A 15,067-nucleotide genomic window follows, 5' to 3' on the forward strand; every position below is an offset into this window, starting at 1 on the left:
GACCACTCAACGGAATCCTAGCAGAATTCAGTTCTGGACCACTCAACGAAGCCGAGCAGAATCCAGGAAATATAGTTTACAATGACTCAACGAAACAAGACATGAAAGAAGTTCGAAGCAACAACTCCGCATGACATTGGATTAACAGTCCTCTACTAGTCCTCACATTTCTCAAACATTTCAAATATGCGAATCAAATCATATGTCACAAATAGATCGAATATGCAAGTAAAAACACAATTTCATAAAAGTAGATTGATGGCTAAATATAAAAGCAATATTTAGTACAAAACACATTTATAAAATCATCCCATATCCACAAAGTATACCAGCATAGGGATTTTCGGGGTAATCACTGATACCACATATATTAAAGTCACTCACCTGTAGTCCGCACTATGACTCCCTAGCACAAAGATCGATGCGTCGTCGTACGATCGTCGCCCAAAACAAATCACAAGTTTCGTCTCATAACTTTAACGATAAAATATGTAACTATACGTTGTACCTTTCCTCTAGGACAATCTAGATGGATTCGGAACGCGTTGACCAAAAATCAACCGCTGGTCAAGGGTCAGCGGTAGGATCAACAACCCTATGTAACTTGATGCTGAAGATCTGTTCATTGGACTTCAAATCCATAATCTCCTAAAGTCCTCATTATGCTCCTAGAACAACATATTAAAATTTCGTTACGATCCGACGATCGAATCTTCACTAATCGCAAAATTAAGTGGCGGTCCACCATAAAACTAGGTTAAAACGGTGAAAATTTCAATGAACTGATGCCAAAAAAGGATTAAGGCATTAACATTAGCTAAGAATGACATTTTAAGTTTTCAGCCCCGGGCCACCGTCGGAATTCCACGTGCTGGCCTAAGTTCGGCAGAATATTCTATTAAAAGTAATGGAATATTCAAGGATATATATCTTAATGCCGTTAGGGAATATTTCAGAGGCTAACAGAATATTCCCTCACCTCCTTCCTCTTTCCGGTCGCCATCATTGGCCATTGTCCAAACTCACCAGAAACTGGAAAATTAGCTAGTTTGTGCAAAAAATTTAAATTACTGTTTGGAGGCCAAAGTCTAGCTTGAAATTGTCTAAAAGAATTTTCACCAGGACCTAAGCTAGTTTTCTGATCAGCCCACCTACCACCTTTCATAGAGGCAACATCCTGACCCAATGAGGACTTTATGGTGGACTAAAGGGTTAGGACTGACACCTACCACCTTTCAAGAGCCTCCTTCCCAAGGATTGACACAATTATCCCAACCCTTTGGTGGAATAATACCGTCCGCCATATGGAGGAACAAAATCTGAATATTTTGCCATCTTATTGTTTACCCTATGTTGCCTTTCCTTTCCTCCGCATCATGAGTAAAGTATTCACGATCCACCTCCTTAACGAGTGCAGGATCAATATTGAGGATCCAATCCATTGTTTCAGTATAAATATTTGGATCAGGCAGTGAGGCGCGATTGGCAGCTCATGCATTCTCTGGAAATCTAATGAAAATTGTTGTTTCTGATATTTTACATGGTGAAAGGAAGAGATTACCTAATTTACAAGTATTAGAATTCGACCTAATTTACAAGTATTAGAATTCGACGTAGGCCAGAATAACAAAAGAAGCGTTCATTCATTCTGAACAATTATAATCAACATTGATAAACATGGTTCGAATCAATAAGCACACCAAACTAACAAATTAAATACATTCAGTCATTTAAGAAATTCACTTTGATGACCCGATTACAAAAGACCAAAAAAAGAAACACATACGTGGAGTCCCACATATGAAAGTACCAAAATGCAAGTCTATTTTATGTAATGACTAATCCAAAACAAAATAAGAGCACGATCATGTCTTTTTCTGCGACGAATTCTGATTTTTGTTGACAAAGGTCTTACCAGGAGATTTCCATGGTGCAAAAGTTTGTTTAGAAGTGGTTGGTGGATTCATGAGGAGGCCATCCAGTCGTAGGATTCGAGCTTCCAATTCTACTTGGAGGAATCTCCACTCTAGGAATTGTGGTAAATGTGGCACCCCTTGCCCCTCCAGTAATGGTTAGAGGATGAGAAGACAATCCAGTCAAAGGATTTGAACTTCAAGTCCACCTTGAGGCATCTCCACTCTAGGAATTGTGGTAAATGTGGCACCCCTTAAATCACATAACATAAAGGGAAATTTTATTTGAACCCATGTAACCTCTTTCTACATCCAACTTAAATTTAAATTGTTAAGTATCTATTTTACCCTATTTCATAATTACTATTAAGTAAAAAATGAAATTAATAATAAAACTCAAATTTATCAATAAACCCATTAAACCCTACTATCACTTCTTGTTTATCCTACGTTCATTCTGGCTAAAACCCTAATAGGTCTTGTAGAGAAAAACAAGTTTTTTTTATTGACGGATGGTGATTTTGAAGTTTTGAATTCTTCCAAATAAGATATGACTCGATTTATGAATATTTTGTTCGTTTGATTTTTTTTTTTTATTATTTTTTTATTTTTTAAAGTTTAGTAAATGAGTATTTGGGTTTCAATTTTTTTCATCAATCCCAAATGATTTGTTAAACTTACTGCAATTGGAAAATTCTAAGGAAAAGCTTCTTACCAATGTTCGTAGATTAAAAACATCCTTGCTTGTTGATAAATATAAGGGGATAAATTGTTTGATTTGTTGCTTATGCACATCAATAAAAAGAGAAAAGGCAAATGTCTGGATTTAGTAGCAAAAAAAAAAAAAAAAAAAAAAAAAAGTAGCCATGGTGGGGGGGTGGGGCGAGGACGCCTCTTTTAAAAAAAATTTCAATTACATGTTATTTTATAAAAAGAATGGATGTAAAAACATTTTGAATTGGATTTGAAATGATAGTTTAGATAATAAATTGGTTTAAAGAGAGATTAATTCTTTAATCAAAATATGGGTGAAGAGAGTAAGGGCTGGTTTGGTATTGCTGTGCTTTGAAAAAAAGCTGCTTCTGCTGTGCTGTGAGAATAAGCAGCTGTGAAATAAAGCAGCAGAGTGTTTGGTAAACTTTTTTGTAAAAGTGCTTTTGAAAAAAAAAAAAAAAAAGCAGTATTAGAGTGTTTGGTAAACTTTTATGTAAAACAGATGTGAAAAAAAGCCGGTTTTCCAAAGTTGGATTTTGCAGCTTCTTGTTTTTTGCTTTTTTTCATCCAAAACTGTGAAAAAAAAGCTGAAGCTGAGTGTTTACCAAACACAAAAACAGCTCCCAGCTTTTTTTGATAGCAGCTTTTTTCAGAATCACCTCAGTACCAAACCAGTTTAAGTTAGGTGTAGAAAAAGGTTACATGGGTTCAAATAAAATTTCCCTAACATAAACTAATGCTATTATGTGGTATCTTATTACAAAACTAATCTCTACAGGAAAAACAATGACCATAACATTAAACAAGGGAAACTATTTCTTATAATCCAATATTCCCCATCTTAACTGACCATTCAAATTATATCAACATGAGTGGCCACAAGATGTATGGTAGAAAAGCACTATGCTGATGACTGGACCAGTCGATTTGATCAACGATTCATTCACTCATACGAAGGAGAAAGGCATTCATCAACCATATCAACGAGGCCTGGGTTCTCCAACGCCGCAGCCACCCGTTCCTTATCATTCAGTTGCTTATTAACTGCATACGTAAGAAAAGTAAAATCGTGAATGTTAGACAAGAATTATTAAAACATTTATTAGGATGTTGAGGTCCCATAGTCCCTTAACATGTCATTCCATCACCAAGTTGAAAGGTAAGACCGACTTCGTCTCTGTTTAGTAGCAACAATTGAGAAGTTAAGAGAGGTTGGAGAAATGACCATTGTTTTTTTAAACACATGTCAGTAACTTTTTGTTTCTTTTCTAGTAACAAGATGTCAGTAATCTTTGCAATGCAAGCTTGACGGAATGTGTCGCTCTACGCTAAATTGCGAATTGGCATCATGGGAACTTCCAAAGCCCAATCATATGTCAGAAAACCTCCGAGAGAGAGAGAGAGAGAGAGATAATACCTGCAGCTTCGGTTGCATGAGATCCGGGTGCCACCCTAATATCCACCTAAACATGAAAAGATTAAAACAAAAATTAGCAGGTAGACTTTCCATCTTACAATGACTGAGACTTTAACCAGTACAGCAGAGAACGCCACCAAATAAATAAAGAATTCAACAATCTATTAGATGCACAATAGAGAAGAAATAAAAAGCATCAATAAACGGTCATGAATCATAGGCAGAAAGTACTGAGCTATTCGCATTCAGCTTAAAATGGGGCGTCCAGAATTATCCCTAAATGGCATCGCAAGAGTGTTAAAATGGTAGAATAGTTCGGAGTACACGAAAGTTGGAGTCATAGTTAACTACTTGTTTTTTTATCATAATTTGATCATAAATTCATTTTATACCCTCATATCAAGTGGTTATTGCAAAATATTCCTTGAGTACGAGTTCTTGTGCCTGCATGTTTTATTCTTGGACAAGCACATACACCAGAGTAAGCTAATGGTACATTCATCACAAAAACCATACCAACTTGTATGTGGAGAGTGGGCATATCAGAAGATGCCCTCGAGGACTAATTCTCTTTAACAAAAGCCCATACAAAATGATGCATTTTATCATCCTATCAGAACAGTAAATGAATACTGGACACAAAAACACCGCCAAAAGGTAGACTCTAATTGTTATTGATTTTCAACAAAATTTGAGAGCCTATTCACACAACTTAAGAAATGGTGCACGACTCTTTTGCACTTATATTCAAACAGTTAATTTCATATCAAGTCATGCAAGTTCATGCAACAATTCTTTCCAACATTGCGTTTTAGTGTTTCCAAGTGATAGGTTGGTCAAGTCAGGTGAAAGAACAGCTGTAGTTCAGAATAAGTACAAGGGGAAACATATGTTTGAGATGAAACTTGGAGATCCACAAGAGATTAAAAAGAATAATATCAAGCAAAGGAAAGTGCAGAAAAAAGCCGACCTCTTAAGCACTAAATACCCTAAAATGATCTGGGAATTTATTCCGTCCATACTATTCACATAGCTCTCCAAACAAAACCTCTCCACATCCCCCCAAATCTCATAAATTGAACTGATGACTACATTTTACTTTCATCTCAACAGCTTATAGAAAGCTACAGTACAGTCAGAAATGCAAATGAAAATAATTGATGGAGTACCAATATTCACTCCCAATTTCACCTTTATAAGATGGTAACAGAGAATATTGTGAATCAAAGTCAATCACAAGAGATAAAGGTCATACCTTGTAACGAGAAGGTAGGCTCCTTAAGAGTTTAACACGTAAGCAAAGACCAATAACCGTTGCCATACTACAATGTTCCACCGTAGGAGTAAATGTGACCCTGAAGAAAACAATCATCATTTCATCAACAGGGTTGAAAACAAAGGCAAAATTAGGATAAGTCTTTTTAAAATGAGCATAAAAAGGTTTGTCTACCTGACGTAGCCACGACCATCATCAACTTCAATTGCATCTTCTGTTATCACTTTGAGCTCCTCCAGCGAATAAGGGTGTTCCGGGTCCTTTATATCTCTAATATGGTTTAAGAATTGTAAAGGAATACTAAATTCTTCCCAGCATACAAGGAAAAACATAAAACTACTTTCGATCAGATTAAGGTACAGCATTTAAGTTAATCAATGGATTAATATTCACTCGTAAAACGTATCAAAATACACATAGATACTTCATGTGCTCATACAGTTAAATACATAAACGCAAGAATATACTGAAAGGATATCGAAAATCTCTTGTTGGTCAATGGGTTCAACAACATATTCATCTGCAGCAGCACTTGGAACACTACGAACCCGACGCTCTTTCTTTTCGTAGATGACCGGATTCGCATTTATTAACTCGGACACCATCTTTCCTTAAACAAAATTAGATACAAAAAACACACTAACATGTGAAAAACATGGATATGAAACAGGTAAAATTTGGATATGCTTTCGGTTACAGAGACAGTTGAAACGTTAAATAATCAAAAATTAACTACAAAAATCGGTGTTTGAGAATTCATACGAGGTTTAGCAGAGATTTAGGTTGCCGAGAATTCAATTAGAAAATTAATATGAGGAAAATTAGAAATTAATGTGAGAAGGAAAACCTTTTTCTCTTTAAGCTTTCTTCGGGCAGTCAAATTGAGGAATTTGATGGATTGGAGAGGAGAGAGAAGGACAGAAGGACAGGGCGTGGGTGGCCGTGGGCTGAGAGTGGAGGTCCTGACCTCTATGTTGGCCTGGCGGTGGTGTCGGAGGAGGGAGGGACTCCAGGGATAGAGGGAGGTTGGGAGAGGGAGAGGCTACATAAAACCTGATTGACGGCTCAGGTGTTGGAGGGTGAATTGTATTCCCTCCCTAGCAACCACTAAAACCGCGCCACCTGTATAAAACCTACAAGAAAGAACATTTTTTTAATGGTTTTTTTTTTTTTTTCTCCCAAACAACAGTATAATATATACTAAGGCAGTGAGTCAAAAAATTTGAACGTAATACTAATTTATTGGACTCATGAGTTTAATATATTAGACTCATGAGTTCGATATATCAAACTCATGATTGTTGTACAAATATATTGAACTCATATTAGTATAGCAGCAGCGTTATGAAAGTCAAACTCATGATGCTTGATTTCTTTATATATGTTTCACACTCACTTAAACCACTATGGAAGACCTAAATTCATCTAAACTACGATGTGGGGAATAAAACACAGGACTCAGATGCGAAGGCGAATACTTTAACCAACTAAACTACAAGTCACTTGCTTCTTTTTCTATGGCTTTGAAAGCCTAATTTCTTGTTTGATATTCAACTTGGATCTATTGTTTTAACTTCAAAAACAATTTTTTAGTTCCAAACCAAAAATTTACGTTTGGCAAGACTATTTATTTATTTTATTTTTTTAATAATATTATCTATACTAAAAGGAATTAGGAGTGATTTTTTTATGGATCGGATCGGACAGTTTATCCAGTTTAGGGGCGGTCTTTCTTGATCACCTCATTCTTCAACCATGGGTTAAGATGTGGTTAAAGTCAAATTTCAAATTTTTGAATTCAAAATAATCTCAAAATTTTCGAAATATAATTCACATTCATATATCGGAGTGGGCGCATTTCATCTTGGAGTTCCCAAATGAAGAAAGCATAAGCTGATGAGTTAGCTTCTACGTCAATGCAAGAATAAATTTCATGTTTAAATTTTAAAACTTACGGCAAGCTACCGCTTCTCATATTGATCCCCCTTTGCATTTGTCTAATAAACTTATGAGTTATAATTAAGACCAAGGTTTTAAAAGACATTAGGTGTTAGTCGGGAGGCAGGCTGGAGCCTAACGTCTAGGCGGCCAGGCGGGACCTAGGCGGGAGCCTAGGCGAATTAGACGGATTTAAGTAAATCTCATATTAGATGGATTTAAGTAAATCTATTATATTTCATGTAAATACGAGTATGTTTATACTTAAAATAGATATAATTTCATCATAAACTACAAAATAGAATGACATATGTATCATGAAGTACTGAAACATAATGAAAACATTAGGAACTAGCATATAATGTGTGTTCATTTAAGTATTCAACAAGTCTCTTACAATTTATTGAACAAAATAATATGCAAAATGAAAGTTATCTATTTTCTATCTAAGTGAGTCGCAATCTAGACAGGTGCCTAGGCGGGTCTGGGCGACCTAGGTGAGTGCCTAGGTTGCCTAAGCAGGCGCCTCAGCAGGTCTAGGCATCTTTTCTTAATTTTTCAAATGCCTAGACACTAGTCGGGGCGGTGGCCAACCGCTTAGCGCCTAGGCAGCGCTAGGCGGAGATTTTTAAAACAGTAATTAAGACAATTCAGTTCCATATAATTAATTTTGGACTTCAGTTCATATTTATTCCAGTTAATTCTACTACTTGTTTGTTTGATTTGATAGAATTTTAGTATTAATTTCTGCAAAGAATGAATGCTTTTATGATAGGAGTGAGTGGCAAAGCCAGGAATTGTAGGTGGAGAGGCGAACTTTTTTTTTTTTTAACAAACAATATTGTCTACACTAAGTGGGTGGGGGGTAGCAATAATGTAGTTCAAATTTACCTTTGGTGAGAATTGAACCTAAGTCCTCTCACTTACAAGTGAAGAGGAATACCACTAGACCGCAATACGATTTTGGCAGGGGAAGAGTGTAACATTAAAAAAGATTAGCCAATATTTCATCCAACTTCGTGACCTCACTATGTAGCTTCGCCACTGATAGGAGCAGATAATTCATGAATCATATTTGTTCAATCATGCAATGCAATAGAGAATATAACATATGTTAACTCTTAATTTAAATTTAAAAGGAAAATTACAAAAAACTACCTCAATTATGGGTCGAACCACACTATCATACCTCATCTTTTAAAAATGACAATGTCCCTCATCTTTAGAATTTGTTGCAATGTTATACCTCCGTTAGTTTGTCCGTGAATTTCTTAGTTAAATCGCTACGTGGCTTAATGCCGACCCTAGTTCCTTGCCCAGATGGAGACGTGGCACCATACCTAATGTTTTCCCGCCAAATGGCATCCAGTTGAGATTTCCAATACACGTGGCTTTCTCATTGGATGACACATGGATATTCCATTTAAAATAAAAATAATAATTAAATTAGAATTAAAAAAATTAAAAAAGTAAAAGTAAGTTGTAAAGTGTGTCATTCGAATTAATTTTCCCCCCGGTGCACCCAAAGGTCCCCAACCCTATCGACCAAAATTGATTCCCAAATCCAAAAAAGCAAGAACCCTAACCTTGGTTATCATACCAGTGGCTCCAAATCTCGAACAATCAAATTAGAAATTCAACGAAAACCCCAAATCATCTTGTCAGTTCGCTTCCCTCATTTCGTTGGTGTTGGAAGGGGGTTTCATCTGGGTTCCATTGGCTTCGAAGAAAAATCGAAGGATTCAACATGGGGTGGTACGTGCGCGAGGACCCCGACGAAACGATGCTCTATTGTAAGTTTTTTTTGTGCTTTTGATGATTCTAAATGCATACTAAACTTATTTATTGGAATGGGTTGAATGTAAGTTTTGTTTATTCTTGTTTGAAAATGTGCATTTATGTTTTGTGAAGTTGAAATGATTCCTGAGGTGTTGGATAAAAGGTTTGTAGCTTTGTTTATTCTTGTTTGAAAATGACGATTTATGCTTTGTTAATTCGAAATGGTTCCTGAGGTGTCGGATAATGGGTTTGTAGCTTTGTTTATTCTTGTTTGAAAATGTTTTTTTTTATTAATTCAAAATGGTTACTGAGTTGTTGGATAATGGGTTTGTTGCTATGTTTATTATTGTCGATATAAGGTGGTTTGTTGCTTTGTTTATTCTTGTCAAGATAAGGTGGTTTGTTGCTTTATTGTTTTGTTTATTCTTGTCGAGAAATGGTTATTGTGCTTTGGCTATTTGAATATAGTGTGTCGACTTTGGCTTTTCTTAGTCATGTGCTTTGTTTTGTGAAGAATCTTGTGCTTTGGTTTTTATTGGCTTCTGATTAGGTTAAAATGCAATTGCTTTTGTTTGTTGTTGGCTTTTAATTAGGGTTTGTTTTTGTGAATTTCAGTATATCCATAACTATTCTCTATTGAATTGCATCATGGTGGGGAGATAAGTTATGACCTCTATGCTAGGGGAAAAGTGACATATATGGATAATTATGATAAAGACCTCATGTCACTACCGATGACAGATGATTTGATGGAGGCAGTTGGATCTAGTGAGCGGTTCATGAACTACTATTACCAGATTCCTAACATGGACCTTTGTAATTGTTTGAAGCCCATTCAAAGTGATTATGATGTTTACACAATGTGCAATTTTGTTCCAAAAGATTGAGTGATTAAGATGTACATCGAAGAATTGATGACAGAAGAAGCTATAACCCAAGAGCAACAGTTTCTGTAGTCTATAGAAGTTATTGGTCCAAGTAAATTGGTAATTAAGGAGGTAAGTAGTTTAGAGGGGGATGTTGGGCCAGCACCACTTAAACCAAGAAGATATAGGGGCTTGCTAGTTATTGAAGGGCCAGAAGTGGATGGTTGTTGCACATCTCAACTAGTGCAAACATGTGTGAGGTAAGAGAGAAAAATGGTGAAGGGCCAGAGGAGAATAAGGGGAAATCTGTGGCTTAGATAGTCGAGGTAGGAGAGGGGGATGTTGAAGTCTTCTTTGATGTACCTATTAGTTTTGAGGGGAATGTTGAAGAAGATAATGAATAAGCTGCTGAAAAAGATGATAGTGAGTTTGAAGAGAGTGAATATGGGAGCGATGCTAATAACCAGTGTTTTCCAAGTTTGATGGTATTGTGGAAGAAAATGAAAGAGAATCTCAGCACAAGAAAAAAAGGAACTCTGAGCAAACATATGAAAGGGATTCTGAGAAAAGAAATGCAAGGCAATCTGAGCAAAGCTGGAAAAGAAAAGAAGAGCATAGGGTATAAGTTGATACTTCAACCATGGAACAAAATGTGGTTGATGATCCAGACTATAACTCTGATGCCCTGGAGAGAGTACACTCTGAAGATGATGAAAGAGGCAAAAACATGAGCATTTTCTAGAGTTCGATAAGAAAACAAACATAAAGAATCTCACTTTTACACTAGGGCTTGTTTTTAGGGATCATATGCAATTCAAGTGAGCTATCATCATGTACTCCCTAATGAATGGATATGGGGAAATCCATTTTCCTAGGAATGAGAAGTTGAAAGTCACAGCAAAGTGTGCAAAAGGTTGCCCTTGGATGTGTTGTGCTGGAGAAATGCATGGTTCAAACAACATATAGATCAATACCATACTTGATCACCACATCTGTGGGAGAACTTGGGCAAACAAGAACTTGAAGTCCTCTTTACTGACAGATTTGTACATGGACAGGATAAAACTTAATCCCACATGGCATGTGGATTCCTTTTTAGCAACTGTCGAATCAAAATGGAATCACGGTTGTACAATGATGAAAGCTTACAAGGCTTTAGATAAGGCTTTAAAGATCATTGAGGGAAAACATGCAGAGCAATACACAAAGTTGTGGGATTTTGCTGAGGAAGTGAGGAAGACACCCTGGAAGCACAGGGAAGGTGAAGTTGGATCGGCAGAGGTTCCAAAGGATATATGTGTGCTTGGGGGCATGCAAATAGGGGTTTAAGTTAGGGTGTAGACTAATGATAGAATTAGATGGGTGCCATTTAAAAGGTGTACACGAAGGTTAGCTACTTTTTGTTGTTGGCATTGACCCAAATGATAAAACATGGGTTATAGCGTACGCAGTGGTAGAAATGGAGAATAAGTCCAGTTGGATTTGGTTCTTAAAGTTACTGGTTGTTGATGTTGGTATTGTCAATCAACAGGGTTGGACATTTATCACTGATAAGCAAAATGGGTTAATTCCGGCCTTTCAAAAAGTCATCCCTAATTCCCACCATAGATTTTGTGTGAGACATTTGTATACCAACTTTAGAAATCTGTTCAAGGGAAAAACTTTGAAGGATGTTATATGGTCAATAGCCAGAACAACACCAGTTCCCTACTTCAAAAAAGCAATGGATGATATGAAGCAGCTAAATGAAATTACCTACAATTGATTGGTAAAGAAGCCTGCACATCAATAAAGCAAGTCTCATTTTCAAACTTATCACAAGTGTGACATGTTGCTGAACAATCTCTGTGAAAGTTTCAATTCGATCATACTTATGCCAAGACAAAAACCTATTGTCATCATGCTATTCCTTATTCACACACTAAATTTCAAGTTGATATTGGAGGGGGAGCAATATGTAGTTGATTTGGTTGAGAAGGCATGTACTTGCAGAAAGTTTGGCTTGACGAGAATACCATGCAATAGTTGCCATAAATTTTAAGAGAGAAAACGAAGGACTATGTCGATGCTTATTATTCAAGGGCACGGTATTTGGAGGTGTATTCTCTTTTAGTAATACCGATGAATGGGATGTCTTTATGGGAGGAAACTGAAAACCCACTAATATTGCCTCCGACATATACAAGGCAACCTGGAAGGTCGATGAAGAGGAGAAACAAGGAAGTTGCTGAGAATGACAATGAGGGTGAGCAACCTCCCACAAGCTCGTACCATATGCAAAAAAGAAGGTCATAATGCAAGAACCCATCATAGACATCTTCCTCCAAAAGACAAACAGGTAACATTTTCTACTTTATGTGGTTTTTTAAATCATTTACTATCATATCAGACTCTTAATCATTTAAGTTGCATTGTAGGCATCCACATCTGCTCAAGGACAATCACCATCAATAAATCCAACCGAAGCTGCATCTAGAAAGAGGACAAGGAAAACAAAGGTAAAAACTTAACCATTTCCTTAATTGTAAAACATTTGGATTTAGTTAAAAACCTTGTTTTGTCTCTTACAGTTTTAATGAACTTTCGATTTAGGCATCACAACTAGTAGCTGAATCATCTAGAAGCACCAAGTAGAGAAAGACCAAGCAAACCAGTAACTGAATCATCCAAAGGCACCAAGCACAGAAATACCAAGCAATCCAGCCACCAATTTTTTGCACAGATGGCTGTTTTTTTGTAAAGGAATTATAATGTTAGAACAAGTTTCATGCATCTAGTAGGTCTTTTGTGAATTGAATTGATGATGTAGCAGGTTTTTATGAATTTAGTAGGTTTTGTAATGCTGGTTGGAGATTCTAGATGAATTCAGTTAGTTTTTTGAACAAGTTTATGAATTTCTAGGTAATTAAGTGGGTTTCATGCATAATTTGACCCATTTCATATGTTTCTTCAGAAATGATGAGTAGTTTGTGTTTGAATACACTAGTTTTATTGTGGTTATATCATTATTTTTGGGTGAGGCTTTCAAATTTGGGGTCAAGGATGATAATCTGTGCTAAACATGTTAGATCACCTTTTTCTCACTTTTTGGAGGGAAATTTGAATTTCAAATCCCCAAAAGAAAAAAAAAACTAATATATTTTCTGACGTGGATGCCATTTGTCGGGAAAACATTGGGTGTGGTGCCACATGGAATCCATCCGGGCGAGGAACTGAGCCTTGCATCAAGCCACGTAGACATTTAATTGAGAAATTCATGGGCAAACGAACATATGTATAATATTGCAATAAATTCTAAAGATGAGGTATGACATTATCATTTTTAAAAGATGAGGTATGATAGATTCGATCCATAATTGAGGTAGTTTTTTGTAATTTGTCCAAATTTAAATTACAATGAAATGTAAAGTAAACAAATTGCCATTTTATTCATTTCATGCATTTAGTTTATTCGATTGTATGTTAAGTTGGATTCTAGACATAAAACGCGATTACATGTTTACAGTTCTTCGCGTTTGAATTCCTTAATGGAAGTGATTACATGCTTGATACATGCTTGACATACAACCCAAGTACCAGAATAAATACAAATGCCATGACCAAGCCTTGAAACACCTGCTTATAGTTATAACCTTGTGCTCTATAATTCCTATCAACACCGCCAGCATTCCTCTCATCCCTGAATATTGCTCTTTTGTATACCTCCTTTGTTGAATCCTCCTCGGCCTTTTTCGCACGAATCTCCTCAAGTTTTTCAGCACTTTTGTTCACGTGTGATCCACCATTGTGTTTCTTGTTCTGTTCTTGATTAGCATGAGTCCTCTTTTGAGGATGTGGCAGATCACCAGTGCTTATGGGCTTTTGAGGCTTAGGTGCTTCTGTGGTGGGTGTGTGCTTTTGAGGCTTAGGTGCTTCTGTGGTGGTGGGTGGCTTTTGTGGTTTCTCATTCGATTTAACTGCTGCGAGATCAATCAGCTTTGGAAGCTTGACATAGAGAATGTCATTCTCAAATTTGGCAGAGATTGCATTGGTGTCGCAATTGGAGGGAATTGGGAATTCCATGTAGAAACGCTGCCATTTGTTGTCATGAACAAGTGGCCGTTCACCAAGCACCCTTAAGTTTTGAGCTAACGTCAATTGAATCCTCAGATTCTCCTTTCTAAATCCTGCACAATAAATCAATCAAAGCAACCTCAAAAACAACACTTTTCCATACATCACATGGGTTAATCTCAAATGTTGTAAACATTTCCAACATGGTCCATAACGTGTCGTCCCAGTTCCCACATCAAGACTGATTGATTGACTACAGCAAGCACATGAGTCTTTGAAGAAAAAACGAATTGATTGAATAAACACATAGAGATTATAATGCAACATTAAATATCCAACGTCCTTGATCACCTCCTAAGTTAACGTATAGCCACATTAATATGGTGAAAGGGGGGATTACTAAGGAACAAACCCTGCAGATAGACGAGGAGAGTGTCACAAGCTTCCTCCCTTGCCCATTCTTCCGATGGTTTAATGTCTTCGTAAACACGATTAATAGTTGCAGAATTCGGCTTTACCTCCATCGATCGATCTAGATCAAACTAGTACTAATCTCTCTTGTTAATTAATAATTTGTATCAGCTCGTAGATAGATTTGTACATGAATCTTGTGATGTGCAAAATGCAAGCAATGGTTGGTTGGATTATACACATGGTGGTATTGGCATATATAAGTCAAGAGGTTGGAAACTGAGAAATTTATTTTCTTTTGGTGTAAGTTATTCCTTTTTTCTTTTGGCTACCTTAGCTTTCTTTGTTTAACAAGTTCAAGTATGCTTTAATTGGTTGCATAACATTTTATATGTGACTAACTTGATGCATGGCCAAAGTCAGGATTCCTTTCTTCCATCTTTCATTTAATTAGATTTCCTCATCTGTTTTTTTTTTTTTTTTAACAAACGATCTTATCTACACTAAGAGAGCGGGTGAGTAGGCCAACTCTCACAATGATGATGCGAGAATTACTTGACACTCAAATTAAACCCTCGTTTGACAATTGTAGTAGAATGGATAAGTGAGGGATCGTTCTAGACCGCGGATTAGGAGGGCTTGCTAAAACCTTCTAAATTGACTTAAAAACATAAAAAACTAAATTAAAATACTCTTAACA

General features: G+C 36.5%; 1 protein-coding gene and 2 pseudogenes across 3 annotated transcripts; 1 reads left to right on the plus strand and 2 right to left on the minus strand.

Moving 5' to 3' along the window:
• Positions 1 to 3,291: 3,291 nt before the first annotated feature.
• Positions 3,292 to 6,388, minus strand: LOC148698012 (protein AE7-like). 2 transcript variants are annotated; one of them, XM_088691114.1, is made up of 6 exons: positions 6,168 to 6,388; positions 5,798 to 5,925; positions 5,495 to 5,599; positions 5,300 to 5,399; positions 4,045 to 4,090; positions 3,292 to 3,671 (listed from the first exon to the last, which is right to left on the minus strand). In XM_088691114.1, the coding sequence occupies exons 2-6, from the start codon at positions 5,923 to 5,925 to the stop codon at positions 3,571 to 3,573; spliced, it is 480 nt and encodes a 159-aa protein (XP_088547240.1). In that variant the 5' UTR covers positions 6,168 to 6,388; the 3' UTR covers positions 3,292 to 3,570. The 2 variants fall into 2 exon arrangements, with proteins under 2 accessions (XP_088547240.1, XP_088547239.1); XM_088691113.1 differs by having other exon boundaries at positions 5,798 to 5,930.
• Positions 6,389 to 9,771: 3,383 nt separating this feature from the next.
• LOC148698013 (uncharacterized) lies at positions 9,772 to 11,454 on the plus strand (annotated as a pseudogene).
• A 1,855-nt stretch (positions 11,455 to 13,309) lies between these two features.
• LOC148698014 (uncharacterized) lies at positions 13,310 to 14,609 on the minus strand (annotated as a pseudogene). The gene is made up of 2 exons (XR_015960776.1): positions 14,369 to 14,609; positions 13,310 to 14,069 (listed from the first exon to the last, which is right to left on the minus strand). The product of XR_015960776.1 is annotated as an uncharacterized LOC148698014 (transcript).
• Between the last annotated feature and the right edge of the window lie 458 nt (positions 14,610 to 15,067).

Source organism: Pyrus communis, chromosome 3 (genome assembly GCF_041283825.1).
Source record: "Pyrus communis isolate YQ-2024b chromosome 3, ASM4128382v1, whole genome shotgun sequence".
Taxonomy (NCBI): Eukaryota; Viridiplantae; Streptophyta; class Magnoliopsida; order Rosales; family Rosaceae; genus Pyrus; species Pyrus communis.

Excerpts from the sequence above, each read along its gene's own strand:
- LOC148698012 (XM_088691114.1), bottom strand. The coding sequence starts at position 5,925 with ATGGTGTCCGAGTTAATAAATGCGAATCCGGTCATCTACGAAAAGAAA. Across the intron at positions 5,600-5,797 it reads GACCAACAAGAGATTTTCGA|CCATATTAGAGATATAAAGG; the intron begins TATCCTTTCAGT and ends ACAATTCTTAAA. Across the intron at positions 5,400-5,494 it reads GATGGTCGTGGCTACGTCAG|GGTCACATTTACTCCTACGG; the intron begins GTAGACAAACCT and ends TGTTTTCTTCAG.